This window comes from Cephus cinctus, unplaced genomic scaffold, assembly GCF_000341935.2.
Source record: "Cephus cinctus unplaced genomic scaffold, Ccin1 Ccin1_scaffold0132, whole genome shotgun sequence".
Lineage (NCBI taxonomy): Eukaryota > Metazoa > Arthropoda > Insecta > Hymenoptera > Cephidae > Cephus > Cephus cinctus.
Window position 1 is genome coordinate 209,513 of NW_014332865.1, and position 14,799 is coordinate 224,311.

Below are 14,799 nucleotides of genomic sequence, written 5' to 3' on the forward strand. Positions count from 1 at the left end.
AAGTGCCCCCCCCCCCCCCCGGCACCCACTTCGGCTTTAGTCGACATGTCGGGGTAGGAGCTGTGCCCGAGGCACTCAATGGATTCCATTTGCAGGGCGCCGAGACATAGACTTAAATAGACCCAGACGACCTTCTACGATCCGTGATTATGGTCACAGAGATCAGTAGGGAGATGCACAACGTTACGGTTTTAGGCGATACCAAAAACATGGCGCTAAATCGTAGCCGCGAGTCTGGAAATAGAATTTTGTGATCATCGCCTCCGTCGATAATGTATATCCCGTCGTAGCCGAGCTGAACGTGATCACGAACGGGTAGCCTGGCGGGCAGAGATTCTCCACTACTTACAGCTGATTCCCAGAGCAACCCTTAGAAAGAGGCCGCTTATCAGATAGTGCTTAAATCTTTTTTTTTGTAATCTTAAATTCAAATGTACAGTGCAAGCTCGATAAGATTTACTAAGACAAAAGCCAGCACCTTATGCCTGCCTGTGTTAAGGAGTGCAGCGATGCGGTGCTAGCTTTCATCATTATTCACCAATAGTTTATTCACCAATAGAACTATGGTCCCAACATTGAGTACTAAAAAGAATTATTCCGGAACTGTTTGGAACACAACCTGAAAACAACACTGAAAGCCAGCTTCTTATGCATACCTGCACTGAAGCATATGGTGCGACTAGTATCCTTAATAGGTATTTTAACGATGTTACGTAGCAGAACTGTTGTTAAAACCTATCTGGAACTATAGAACTCCTCGAGAGCTATTGAAAAAGCCTATTGTTGAATCATTTTCAAGAGATTTTAAAAAAGTGCAGTGCTGGAGCTGACACCCACGTAGCACCTCAATTTTTGGAAAATTCCTATTTTAACGATGTTACATAGCAGAACTGTTGTTAAAACCTATCAGGAACTATAGAAATTCTAGTTAAGTGCGTAGCACGTACAACGCTCAGACACCAATTTTTGAAGTTCTTCAAGAAAGTATCGTTTGTACCTCTTTCCAATCAGTCCCCTTCGAAAGAGTATAGTCTCTAGTATATCTCCACTGCGTTACATCGTTTGTACCTTCATAGTTTTCTTTTAAATTCAATATTAGTGCGTAGCAGGTACAGGGTCTAGGCACCATTTTTGTGAGTTTTTCAAAACATTTATAGGTAGTATAGTTGTAAGTTAAAGGTAGTATAGTTATAGGTAGTAGAAAAAGTGTAATAATCCGTATGCGTGCGAGAGGGACGCACTTAGAGCCCTGCTGTACTAATGAAACGTACGCTTTAGGAGCATTACAGGGTGCGTCAACGGTATCCTGAAATGCGAACGATTGCCGTGCACCGATCAGCCTGCATCGTCACTCCAGAGCATCGTTGACGCACCCTGTACGAGTTGTAATTGACAAACCTGTCGTAGGGGGGCATCACTTTTGCCAAGTCTTCGCCTCGGGCCTTCAGCCCATTTCGTGCCATCTCTTTCTATACTCTTAATCCTTTACCTTCATTTACGAAAAAAAGTGTGACGTAGTGCGTCGCGAAACGTCTCTTTCTATACTCTTTATCTTTTACCTTCGTTTACGAAAAAAAGTGTGACGTAGTGAATCGATACGTTTGAGCAAGTGCGTCGCGAAGACATTATCTAAAGTTCGCGGAAATTCGCGTATTGGTCTATTTGTAACAAGTGAAGAATTAGTCCGCAACCGAAAATACAGGAAGTGCAAAATAGTGGCCAAGCCTGGAATCGTCAAGTCGTCACCAGAATGGACCTCGAGTGTCGAAAGATGTACTGGACCAATAACCAATACAAATGGACAAGAGAAAGGCAGACGAAGATCCTGGGGTAAGTGATCTTTTTCTTTTTTCCTTTTTTTTTCTACTCACCATAAAAATTTATGTAAGCGGCCATCCTGAAAGCCATAAATTTGCTATACTCAGCTGATACCGGAAGTATAGCACAGATCTGACTTATATTTGTGTGAGATTTTGGTGATGCATTCGGAAAGTGTTCCCATGCTGCGCGGTAGTGTCTGACTATATTTCCGGCTATACTTGTTTCCGTGGTCACAGCCGGTCGCCGGTTGCTGTTTGCTAGTTGCTCGTTAGCGCAAATGCGTAGGAGTGCGCAATCGTATTCTTATCTTTTTGTGTCCTTACGAGCACGCTTGAAAATTCCTTTTTCTTCGCACCAATGATATTTGCCGAACGCCACTCGTCATCAGAATACGCTAACTACGCCCGACAAAATTCTCATTACTATTATCGCACGCTTCCGTAATTTCCCAACGTTATTATATCGCTCGCACAGTCGCCCTCCCTCTGTGTACTTTGTAAGAACGCTGCCAGCGGCTACCGGCAGTCGACGACCGTGCAGCCTGTCGCCCGGAATTTTCTATGAAAATACACGACACGCGATACGCAAACTCACGCAGTCACGCAGCCACGCGGCCACGCGGCCTCCGTAGATGCGCGCGCAGTCGATTTTATCTGGACTCTCGTTTCTCGGTTCCAGACGAAAGCGAGGAGCGTCAAGTGAGCGCGGACACGCGCGGTAGCGACAACCATCGACATTCTGCAATGCTTTATGGAATTTCGGTATTCGGATGAAACACGAGGTCAACTCTCGCAATTGACTTTCGAAGATTTTGTAATTTGTGTCGCCATTATTCGTCCATTAGTAAGACGCAAGTCAAAGAAAATACACGCCGATGGAATTCATAAACAGCTCTGATGGGGCTGATTATCAATTTTAATAAAACTAGTCTATAATTATTGAATGAGAAGTTTAGAGAGAGAGAGAGAGAGAGAGAGAGAGAGGGAAGGAAGGAGGGAGGTAGATGAGAGAAATAACAGCATCCGGGATGATGATAGATGTCGTCTAGGTTATTCGAGTTACAAAGTTTTAATTTCTTCTACTCCGCTTCCTCCTTAGCGAAGGAGGGGCGAGGAGGAACCACTAACAATGATGAAGTATCCTCTCGCTCCGAGATTCGCCCAGAGCCCAGAGGGAGGCTGCGGATACTACAGGATTCAATTCTGATTTATGGCTGGCTTTAGTATCTCGCGTGGGACTGAATTAAGAGAGCTACGGAAGATGGCGCTGCAGGCCTCGCTTCTTTTGCCTCCTTCTTCCTCGATTCCAGCGAGAAGAGTGTCAGGAGCCACAGGACGATTCCAGGACAATTCCAGGACAATTCCAGGACAATTGACCCTGCAGCCATTTGCTCCTCTTCGATATTACTCATCCTCGAGATTCTTTCTTACGTCTATCAATATCTAGGTATCTTTATTGCGTGCTCTAGGACGCTCTTTTCAAAATATTTTATTGCGCTATATGCTCTCCCTCTTCATTTCCTTTTTCTTTTTCCATGGCGATAATCCCAGTTAGTAGATTTTTCCAGGAAACTCTCCAAGTAGAAGATACTCCGATGATCCCAGGCTGCAACTCCAAGATCCTACGGCGCAATGCGTGTAACGGAAGCCAGTATCTTTGTTTCTTTTCCTTTTCTTTCTCAGTCCTTTTTTTTCCAAAGTATAGTGTAGGCACCTTCGCAAATGCACGCGTCCCATGTACAGCCGCACGTGTAATCCTGCTAATGTGCCACTCACGGGATGAGCGACTCTTGCATTAGTCGCGCATGCGCACTGCCAATCGTTCATCCAGCCGCCGCCGACGTGCGGGGACATTCGATGAAACCCGCGATCCTACTTCCGGAAAAGACTGTCACTTTTAGTAAGACGTATCCGTCTTTGGGCAGGTACACTTTTCATGCGGTTTCGAAAGAAGGAGAGAGAAGGAGATAAAAGAAAAAGACGCGTTAGCTAAAAACTGTCCTACCGGCGATAATCGGAGGATTCTCTGACTCTATAATCTGGATTCATCTGCGGCCAGGCTGCACTTTCATTCGGTCTTCCTCTCGAATCCTCTCGTAAGCACAAAATGCCGAACTTTCAGGCAAGACGATAACGCGCAATTCCTGCTCATCCGAGCTGCAGAAACGTGTTTTGCATTGCAAGTCCCATAAGCCAGCCTACCGAATTCGAGTGCAAATCCCAGAGTAGATGTCGCATTCCTGCACCTTCGTTGCCAACGTAACCGCCTGCTCGTGATGCTTTGGGAAATAATGAGCTTCCATCCCATTGGATGGTGCCTGATACAGAGAGTTATTCCCGCCGAAAGAACATATAGATTGCAAGACGCGAAGGGGATGAAGGGGACGAAGGGGATGAACGGCCACTAATCTATTCTGTCGGAATGGCAGAACGAGAGTCGTGTCTGCCGATTTGATATCTGTTGATGTTTACAGGCTGCTAGTACAAGATAGCGCTACGTTAATATGGATAATGCGAAATAGCTGGCTGGCCGAGAGCACGACCAAGATGAGTGGTGACAGCGGGCGAGGCAGGAATACGGGGCAGGAGCACGGGGAACGTGGAGGAAACTCGAGGTAGCGAGCACACGCCATCATTAAATCGCGGTTGACTTAATGGTTTTGTGGTTCGCGTTGTTTAACCCGTCGACCTACAGGCTTACCGCGTGACCCTGACTCCAAATATAGTATGGACTCTATGGAATTCGTGACTCAAGTAACGGGAAGTTCGTGAACCACACGGTAGCCTTGATAAGCCCTCTGGCCAAGATGGCTCCGGCTGTGTGAGAAACGAACCACCCTTCACCGTCGCCCTTGTCTTCGTCTCCATTAAACTATTCCGGCCGATAAACTAAACTCTCCGCGGCTGCAAGACGTCGAGGAAAGCGCAGCTCGAATTATGCTGGCGCTCACGTGAGAAGTAACTTTTGGCAAGTCGACTATATTCACTTTGCGCTTTCACTATTTAATCCTAAATTATGAGTCCTGTAGTTGCTACGTCCTCCGAAGCTCTTTGCGAGAAATAGCCTTAGATTGACATGACGAAATACGGCCGGTGCTGCAGGTCTCGTTTATTAAACCAGGGGGGAGTTTAGTCTGACTTCGGTGACTTCGGTAAGTTTAGTCTCTCCGAATTCACGGCCCCGGCACAGGGACCGGCGTAAGGTACGTACTGTCCGGGTCCTCAGTCTCTCATCTATTCGCGTTCTGTATCTCGTGCAACGGCAAAGTGTCTGACGTCAGAGGATCAAACTAACGAAGCGCGTGCAGCCTCCGTTCTGCGTTGCCGAACGATAGACTGCAGGTTAATTCGGGAGAAGACTCGGGGAGTGCTCTCGCTACCATTGGAGCATCGCCCGTTCTACTCGAGCACCAATTGCCTTTCGCGTTGTTGTTGCCTGCGGGAACTCGCAAGTGCCGATCGAACTTTCCTCCAAAAGGGCAAAGAGACTCGAGGATTATTAAGCTGCAGTCTCCTCCTTCCTCTAGCTGTCACTTTTGCTTTAATTGCTTCTTGGACGGACGAGGAACACGACCTCGGCGCGTTACGGCTTCCAAATTATTGAAATCTTTTTAAATTCGACGCTCGAGTTCGTGACCCGCCCAACTGACCGGACGAAAGTGCAGATCGACTTGGACTTCTTACCGAGGCACAAATTGAACCCAATTGACCCAGTTGACTTAATTCTCGCAACCTCCCGTGAAACGCAGGTAACTTCCGCTAATTGAACACTTCGGCATTTAATATCCTGCGTCGTGGATGCTTCGGTCCACCAGCATTCCAATCGTATTGGAATACCCGGGTAATCCAGTCGCATGGATCGTTAACGTCCTGCAGGAGCATGTCAAAGGGCTTTTCGGAGGTTAACGGACGGACGTTAAAACTGCACTTTCAATAATGGCAGTTCGGCCAAAGCATCGTGAAAGTCGTTTGTCAATTTAATTCTAAAGAATTGGTAAATATAAAAGGGTCCTTCTCAGGGTACGTTAGGTGGCACAACCCAGCTGCTATTCAATTGTCACAGCAAACTGTTCATGGTCACTCGGTGCATCTACAATTGTACAATTGTACGTGCCGTAGGCACACAACACGCTGGAGTGGAGGTAGAGCGGTAGTTAGATTACTACATAAGCTACTGTATACGAGTGTGCACTGTTGATATTCTATCTATATGCAAATGTAATGTCCGGCTGCACTTTGGCTACGAACGTTGTTCATGCTCTGCTGTATCAACTGTTTGAATACACATAAGGCGAATTTCGCTCCATCGCGAGTTGCTATAAAATTCGTATCTCGGTACTATTCCTCCTTTTGCTCGGGACTTTCCCGTTGCCGAGTCTCTTTTCGTAATTCCTGGCCTGTCCTATATATTCTCCAGCAGACATTCCGAGAGACGTGAATTTCTAAAGAAATTCCGATGCGTCGGAGTACAGATTAACCGAAACGGCAGGACACTGCGAGTATACGTACAGGCGGTACAGCAGTGTCTCTCAACTCAGCACCAGATGGAACTGTGTAGCACAGGCCGCATGCCAAACCTCAGTGCCCTCAGTGCCCTCAGTGCCCACGTGCGTAGACATCCTCAAGTGTTTTCTTCAATTTCACCCGAGTCTTGCGCGACTCGACTCGGCTTGCGCACACGTGAGTACGAGTAGGTATTCATAGCCGCATATGGTACCTATGTGTACATAAGCCTGGCGACAGATCGATAAGACTATCTGAATTTTAGTTGGCTCAGAATTTCACAGCTTCTCGGAGAAAAAGTGAATCAAGGAGCCACGTGATTCCTACGAAGCAGCAGCCGTAGCGACTCGAATGCCTTTCACCGATGTGCTCGGTTTGGGAGATGATCCAGACGTTGCTCGATTACTCAAGAAACTGATTGACGCTGCTTACCTGAGTGAGTCGCCAATGTTTTGAAGCTTTTGCTATCGGGTCCGTGACTTGAGTGCAGGCTGCGCCGAACAGCATCACCTTGTGCGGTCCACTGTGCATCATGTCGAAGAAGGCTTTCACTCCCACCGCTGCGTTGCACTGAAATCATAGGATAGCTCCTATCAAATACGAGATTTCATAAGAAATACAAAATACTAAAACGAACCACTCCTCACGAGGGGCAAAAGTATTTTCCGTTTTCTTTAAGAGACAAATAATTTCTTTCCACCAGAACTCTATTATTCCATAGATATATCTAGGTCTCAATAATTACTCGAGATGCGCGTTCCTCCATTCGCTCCTACAGGATCCTCAACTTCAGGCATTCTTTATTTTCATTGCCGAGAAAATTATATCACCTGGCCATCATAAAACGTTCCCTTCGAGCGGCTGCAAAAAGTTTTAACTACAGTCTTGTTCTTTCGTAGAATAGAATTTTCGTTATCAGCTGCTCCTTGACCCTCCGCTGACTAATCTTCCATTAATAGTCCAAACAAGAACAATTAAATATATTTTTTTCCTGCAAATAGTGCGAGGTAAATCTGTTGAGCTTTGTCACCGTATTTCTATTTGTTATGTTATTTTTGTCTCTAGTTGTTTTATCAATACGGCAAAGGGTGTTTCTGGTGTATCCTTTATCTGGCTCAAAATATAAGCAGGCCTGGCAGACTGAAGGAAGTATCGACTGGCGGCGCATACATTTTTCCCATTATTGTATATTCGAGTCGCACGTGAGATTTCTTTGGCGTGCGAATCGCCCGTCGCAGGGAAAATATCGTAATTCTTAATGTTTCCAGCAGAATAGCGATACGCGTGTACGTATACTATACGTATTTCGCTCCTTTACCCTTTTCCTCTGTTCCTACCGTTATCGTTTGCTTTTTTCCTTCGCTTCTCACCCAGCATAGACGTAAAGTTAGTAGCTCGAGGATTTCGGTTTTATTTGAAGCGTCACGCAATGCGGAGGTCACATTCGTCTCTGACTGTAATGTCGATGTAATGTTCTTCGTGATCCAGATGGCAGCGATGTGGCAGCTCCGAGCACTGCACACTGAATAACCCACGCGACGAAGGACCTGCGGGTCGCGCAGTTTCTCTAGGGGATTGCACCTCTATTCAGGATGAATGGACCAGAAAGATTTTTAATTTCTTAGTCTTAAAGTCGAACCTCCGACAGAAATCCCAGCTCGGGCCAATACAATTCTCCAGTCTCTAGTCCGATTATTGATTGCGCGTTGACCAAAGCCGTTTTCAATGTCCCATAGAAAACCTATCAAACCGAAGCTGCGAATCCTTTCTGCTCCACTTGGCATCTGCGCGCTGTTTCCCCCCAAAAAAAAAAAAAAATAATAATTTCCTTGAATCGCTTCAGCCTCGTGAGTGAACGAACTTTTAAAGTGACATCGTCCTTATGACGTAGTCGCGCTATAGATAGTATGAGTAGCCCAGTGCCGCAGCAGCTTCTCGATCATCTCGCGGAATGCAGATGCCTGTGCGGTGTATCCATGTATACCGTACATATACATATTGTGAGTATCGCTTTCCTCGGTGATGTATTTCGAATGTTCTCGCAAGTGGAAAACGCTCGGGACGGAGGATGTCAGGAAAATATGTCCTGCAGAGTGACTCCTCGGTGCACCCAGGACGCTGCTCCGTTGCGGCCAACTGGGCCACCCTGGCCACCTTGGCCACGAGCGCTGCAGCCATCGAGACAAATTGGTCTGGTGGTGCAGCTTCCATCCTGGAACGATTGTCCGAAAACGGTTCTTCTTTCTTCTTTAAAATATTCTTGAAGATCGTTATTCGTCTCGGTTGGCATTCATTCGGGATATTCCTATATCCCTACTGCGACCCTTGAAGCTTAGCGAGCGAGATTCTTCGCTCCATTGAGAATTCGCCTTATTTTGACGACACGAGTTGCTACGCGGTTCTTATGCATCCTTCTATCATGCGAAGAAGTGGAGAAAGAAAGAAAGTTACGATAGCGAGAGTCTTTCGTTCTTCGTCGCTCCCGTCGGCGCTTTGGACGAATTACTACCTCAAAATGGCGATGCTAAATTCCCCATTATAGTTTCAAAAGGAAAGTTGTCATTAAGTCTTGTCCTAGCAGGCGCCCCCCCCCGACCCTTCAAGGGGTTACGCCACGTGCTTTCTCTCTCTCTCTCTCTCTCTCTCTCTCTCTCTCTCTCTCTCTCTCTCTCTCTCTCTCTCTTTTCCTTCTCATCCCTCGTATTCCTTCCGCCGTCATTGTAATTTTTCGTTAGATTTCCTTTCGAGAGTCCCAGGACTGTGAACGCGTTTGCTTTTGTGCCTCCTCATTTATTTAGTGACCGTGTTAGTTAGTCTTACCGTGCCAAAGAGTCATGACGTCATGAGGCAGGAGGATGAAAACCCGGAAGAGCATGAACCACTTGGTTAAAATGGTCCATTTGGTTAAAATCAAACGTCAGCAGCCTCTCTGGGAGAAGAAGAGGAGAACACTTTCTAAGTAGAATAAATACCGTCCCAAGAGGATATGTCCCGCTCCTTGCCAGAGTCCAGCCTGCACTCCCGACTCTCCGAGCTCTTTTTCTTGGAAACGAGAGAGGGGCAACTCCTCTGTAACTCCCTGGACCTTCCAGGTATTTTCGTTGGTTATTCCACTATTCCTACTATTCGTCCGTCCTTATCTTTTTTGTCTCAGGCAATTTGATAGAATGAATAAAGAAGATTTGAATATCGAATGCCACAAAAAGGAATTCCTCTTGATTGGACGTCGACGGGAGGGCTGAAGCATTGTAACGGTGGCATAGCCTTTGAAAAAAGGTAGGCGGGTGTGGACCGTAGGTCGGTGTGCTTGCCGACTCGCTTATTCGCTTGACGGTTCCATCAGGGAGGACATAATATATCGGGCGGATGGTCCAACAGTGGAGCGGGGAAGCGGGGAAGCGGGGAATGCCGGAGAGATCGTAATTTCATTACTCTCTTGCGGTGCGCTCACTCGCATAAATAAACAGACAGTTAGGAGGCTCGGAGGGGGAGCTTCGAGCCGAGTATTCAGGGAGTATACATAGAGATTAGCAGTAGGAAGTTTCTACTACCTAGGGGAACTCATTTGGCTTCTGATAACGAAGCTGCATGCGGCCTGCAATTGCATTGCCTTGCGAAAATACACAAACATAATATATACTGTGCGTCACGCTGAGGTAAACCGAAGACCATCATTCTCTCTCTCTCTCTCTCTCTCTCTCTCTCTCTCTCACTTTTACAAACTGATGCATATACGCGCACTCAAAGGTAACATGGCTTCGAGGCTTCCGGGGCGCTGGTCGTCTCGGAGCACAATGCGAGCTAACACAGGAGGAGGCAGCAGGCGACTGACTTCCTCCAGCTACATTCATCGACTTTAGTAAAGCAGCTTCGACTAATCGCGCTTACGAGGAAGCGCCTCCCGGGAGCTCAGCTCGATGCAAGTCTTGATGAGAAGCGCTCAAGCCTTGCAAGCTTACCTAGAATTATCAAAAATCCCCCAGATTCGCTTCGCTCGCGTCCTTCGACTAGTTTCCCGACGTAAGCTGCACAGTCTGAGCTTTGACCCCGTGCAAGCACTGCTGCTGTTTTTCACTCTACCGCAAGTCCTTGCGGCGCTGTAGTTTCATTTGACTCGTTGACTCGCAATGTTTCGTAAATCGACTCGTGCTGCGAATTCAGAACGGATAATGAAGATTTTGCGGAGATTGAGCCTCGGAGCATCGATCACTGGCGGTGCGCGGCTGTGGGAACTCGTGTATTTCTTTAGCAGTTTAATATGTATGAGAGGATGGAAACGGAAGCAGCAGCAGCAGCAGCAGCAGCAGCAGCAGCAGCAGCAGCAGTAATAACAATGATGGCGGAACTGCGAGCACTGATACCGTTCTCTTCCACAGGCGATTCCTTCTCGAATTCCCATGCACTTTCGTAAGACTCCATTAATTCCCTTTTTCGCGTGGAATTACGATTGGTGAAACTTCACGGCACCGAGTGGCTGCGCGAATATTCGCTACCAACCCTCCGGAAAATCTATCGGAAAATGAAGAAATGTCAAGAGGCGAAGGAAATATTTCCCGAGAGCTCCCGGAAGTTTTACGCGTCCGAGCGACTTAACGTGGTTTTCGGCGCCAATCCGACCCCATTCGTAAACTGTCGAGTCTACGAGGTAGGTATTCGCTTTTTTTATGCCTCTCATTTTATCGTTTAGAACAAATTCCTCCGGTGATCCCGTTCCCGTCGGGATCGTGAAAATTATTATAGTCATTAAGGGAAGTTATGAGGGAGGCGACCGATTGAAATCGAGCGAAAAGCACGGCGCTCCAGGCCCTAACTCCTCACGGGGCTTGAGAGGAGGAAGGTCCGCCGTACCTCTCTCGTCCTCCTTCCCCTATCGCCCCCACCACCACCACCACCACCACCACCAAACTCCCCACGATCGCTTCGATTTTCACGACCTCTCCGCGCCTGTCCTCTTTTATCCTCCATCAGTTCTCGTGCGATTGCCGGCTATCTCTTTGCATTTAGACCATTTTTGAGCCTCTAAGGACCGATTTATCTTGGCGCCAATTTATGGCGGTCTAAAGGACAAAGGACAAAGGACTTGGTCCTCCAAGGACATGTCATTGGTTATTTGTCTCCAATTTGGCGGCGTTAATAGCTACCTTTGCAGTTTTTGTCGTTGACTCCGTTGGACCGGGTATCTTGCGTCACGTTAGAAACGACGTTTCCTTTCGAGTTTTAAACCGATACCTGATGCCGATCTCAATGCGGATTGACGCTCGCGGTACAAATTAATGGGTCAATCTGCTTACAGTCTTTTGCTTACAGATAAATTGGGACTTGTCTTAATGTCTTTATCTTGATATACGCCAAGACGAGTGTCCTTCGTCAGAACTGTAGCCGAATGTATTCCACTGGAGCGGCTCGCAATTCTCTTTCGTGACTGTCAAGATATAGAACAAGGGGCTAGACAAGAAATGGGTTTACGTGAAGAAAAAAAAAAAGTCTGCGAAAAAGTTGAAGAAAGCCACTCGAGTGTCGCGTCAAATACAACATAAATTAGTGTATTGCGATAAAAATTAAAGAAATTGCCGAGAATCGTTTCGAGCATTTGAAAAAAATTACAGTCGCATCCCTGTGTCCCTATTTTACCTTTCGTGAGGTTCGCTGAATGCTGGGAATTCGAGAGGCGATGGAATCGGAGAAGCGAGTGAACCGTCAAAATTGAAACCCGCGTATTCTTTTATTTCGCGACGAATGGAGATGCGCAGGACCATGGAGCGATGGAGGAGCTACTTAAAGAGAGAAGCGCAATGTATGAGATGGAGCCAGTTCCAGGTCTCGCGTTCTATTCACGCCCGGAAGGACATCGGTAAGCAGAACTGCAGAAAGCCTAATTAAGGCGAAAGGGTTGGCTCGTTGTGCGCCTTGAGGAAATTGCGTCAGGAAGCATTCTCCGAGGACAAGCGTCACGCAGGAGCGTGTTGATAGGAATCAGCCCGAATGCACTAGCGCTGGATTCGCCAGGTTCGCCAGGTTCGCCAGGTTCACCAGGAGGTTTCACCGTCCTGGGGAAGATTTTCGGCGAAACTTAATAAAGAGCATCTCCCTGCTATCCGGCCCCTCGGATGCTGTTTCGACGAGCTCATCATCAACGGCCGATATAGCACGTCCTGAATTTCGCGCAACGCCTGATCCACTCATCGAGGCTTCCAATCTTTGTTTTCGATTTTTCCTTGCGATCTTAATCAGCCTAGGCGCGACTTGCTCTGTGCTTTACGTAACATCAGCTGCGCGACTAGCGCAGCCTTCATCTTCCTAGTCAGGCCCCTCGCGCATCAGCCTCACGCACAAGTCGCGGAGCACGGGGAGTAAGGAGCAATGAGTTGGGACGTTTTAAAAAAATGTAATCTTTCCGAAAATGGATGAGATTCATCCTAACCAAACTTGAGAATCCCAGATAATCCAGCTCCACAATTAACAAGCACGTCGTGCGGCTCCGTGCCCGGAACGTCCCTTCCAACCTTGACTCGTGTCCTGAGGCAGCCTCGTTCGCGTGACGGCCGGGTCTTTTTTCCTCGAATCGTGAACCCCTCGCTGGTATAAGGGTAAGGGAGCCTTTTGCAATATTCAGCTGCGTTGCGTCACCTGACGGACAGGAATGACGACAGAATGAAGGACGTCGCGCACAAAGGTTTAACCGTCTCTGACGAGAGGCGCTGCCGGCTGAAGTTGGCGCGGACACGGGACGTGAGCGGAGCGGCGACTCGAGGCAATGGAGCAGCCAGCTGAAGTGCTCGCTGTCTCGCATCACGAGAGATGCGACTTAACTTAAAAGTATCGAAACACAATGGGGAGTCGCGGCTCAGCTGTTGACCTTCGAACGATAGGGGCAGCTCCCGTAGCCTGGCTTTCTACTTTCACCCGTGTCGGATCGAAGAGATAGTCAGTCGAGACTGTGGCCAGGCGGTCAGGCAGCCAGGATCAGAATCGATCGACGTCCCTGTGCAAAAACTGCACTTGTTGCGCCGAGCTTTGCGTGTGTTCTTCCAAGGTTGGCACCGCCGATCGTTCCTTCTCCTTCCTGAACTCTCCGTCCGACTACCGCAGCACGTCGATTGACACGTCTTTCCGGAAGTACGCAGCTGCGTCTCCGCTCCGCTCGCTTCGGGGAAGCTCTCAAAGTTTCCGAGCAGGGATGCTGAAGGAGCAATTGCACTGATCTCCAATAACTATACTTGGGGCACGTGAGGCTCCTGCGACGGTAAACTGCAACTTGAACTTTAACAGTTTTTCCCACCCGTAAGTCACGCGCTTCGCAGATTTTGCTCATCCCTGCGAGTAGCTTCGCGTTTTTCGCCGAGTAACAAAACAATTCGAATTAAGCGAACGAATTAAGTTCACGTCGAATTTTCTTCCAGGGTGGCGACTGTCATTTTCGGATTTTCAATTATCTCGAACCTGACAAGTTCTCGGGATGCTGGAGAGGTGCGACTATGCGGGACGCTCGGCGTTTGAAACTTTCCATTTTATCTGGGGAGCCCAGTGAGTCCCCTCCTGCGCATTCGCTATACTTATACATATGTATAGCACAGAGGGTCCATCGTCTATTCCAAAAGTGGGGATATTCGCCAAGAAATAACTTTACAAATATTTCCCAATGGCATCTTATTCCTTCGGGAATAAGAAGTTTCAGCATCTCAGTGCGACCACTCCATCGAGTGTTTCTTCTTCGCAGACGTGAGTTACACTTTCCCTCAACCACTCGAAGTTATCTCAAAACATCAGATGCAGCATGCGCGACGTGGGAGATATGAGAATTATACATATATATTTTTTGCTGATACGGTATAACGAGCTGCCAGCGGCCTCCCTCCGTTTTATTTATTTCCACAGCGAGGAATTTTAGTAAAATTAGTATTTTTGAACGCAGAGGAGTCACGCGTTGCGTGCCCTCCAGTGTGAGAAGGCCCTTCGTCAGTCGGCCGGTGCGAATAGTCCACTGGCCAAATGTAACGGGGACCACCGAGCCGCCACGGGCAGACGGTCCTCGCTCGGCAAACTCACAGGATTCGCAAACCGCAAAAAGTCCAAGATTCGCGACGAGCGAGGATTGTTTTGTCCTCGAGGAATTAAGCGCGGTCATAATTGAGACCAGTAAAAAGACCAGTAAACGTCCTCGTTTTCAACGCTCCGTCGACCGGCCAACATTTCACTAGCTGTTCTCGAGGTTCCTTTTCATTTCTCTTCCCTTTTTTTTACTTTTCCAATTACTTCGACCCTTCCTTTCGCCATTTCCTAACTTGGCGCAGGAACTCGCCATTTCGAAAACATCTTTGGCACCTTTTCAGGAGATCTACGATGCATTTAGAACGAATGAAGGATTCGTGTGGATATTGGGGTCTCAGTGGCGAGGAAGGTTTTTCGCTATTCGTCGATGAAATTTCTGAACGCGGGTCGAAGGCGGGAAGGAGTGTGAAATCGCGTTGCCCGTTGT

General features: G+C 47.7%; 1 protein-coding gene across 3 annotated transcripts in view; it reads right to left on the minus strand.

Annotated features, from left to right (window-relative positions):
* Nucleotides 1-14,799, minus strand: part of LOC107263138 (gamma-aminobutyric acid type B receptor subunit 2) — a 99,312-nt gene that overhangs the window by 19,458 nt on the left and 65,055 nt on the right. For all 3 annotated transcript variants that reach the window (XR_003058386.1, XM_025080478.1, XM_025080479.1), the window contains one exon: nt 6,756-6,893. Coding sequence is in view for 2 of the 3 variants with exons in the window: in XM_025080478.1 (XP_024936246.1) it covers nt 6,756-6,893 (138 nt within the window). In the remaining variant the exon portion in view is untranslated. The remainder of the gene's footprint in view (nt 1-6,755; nt 6,894-14,799) is intronic.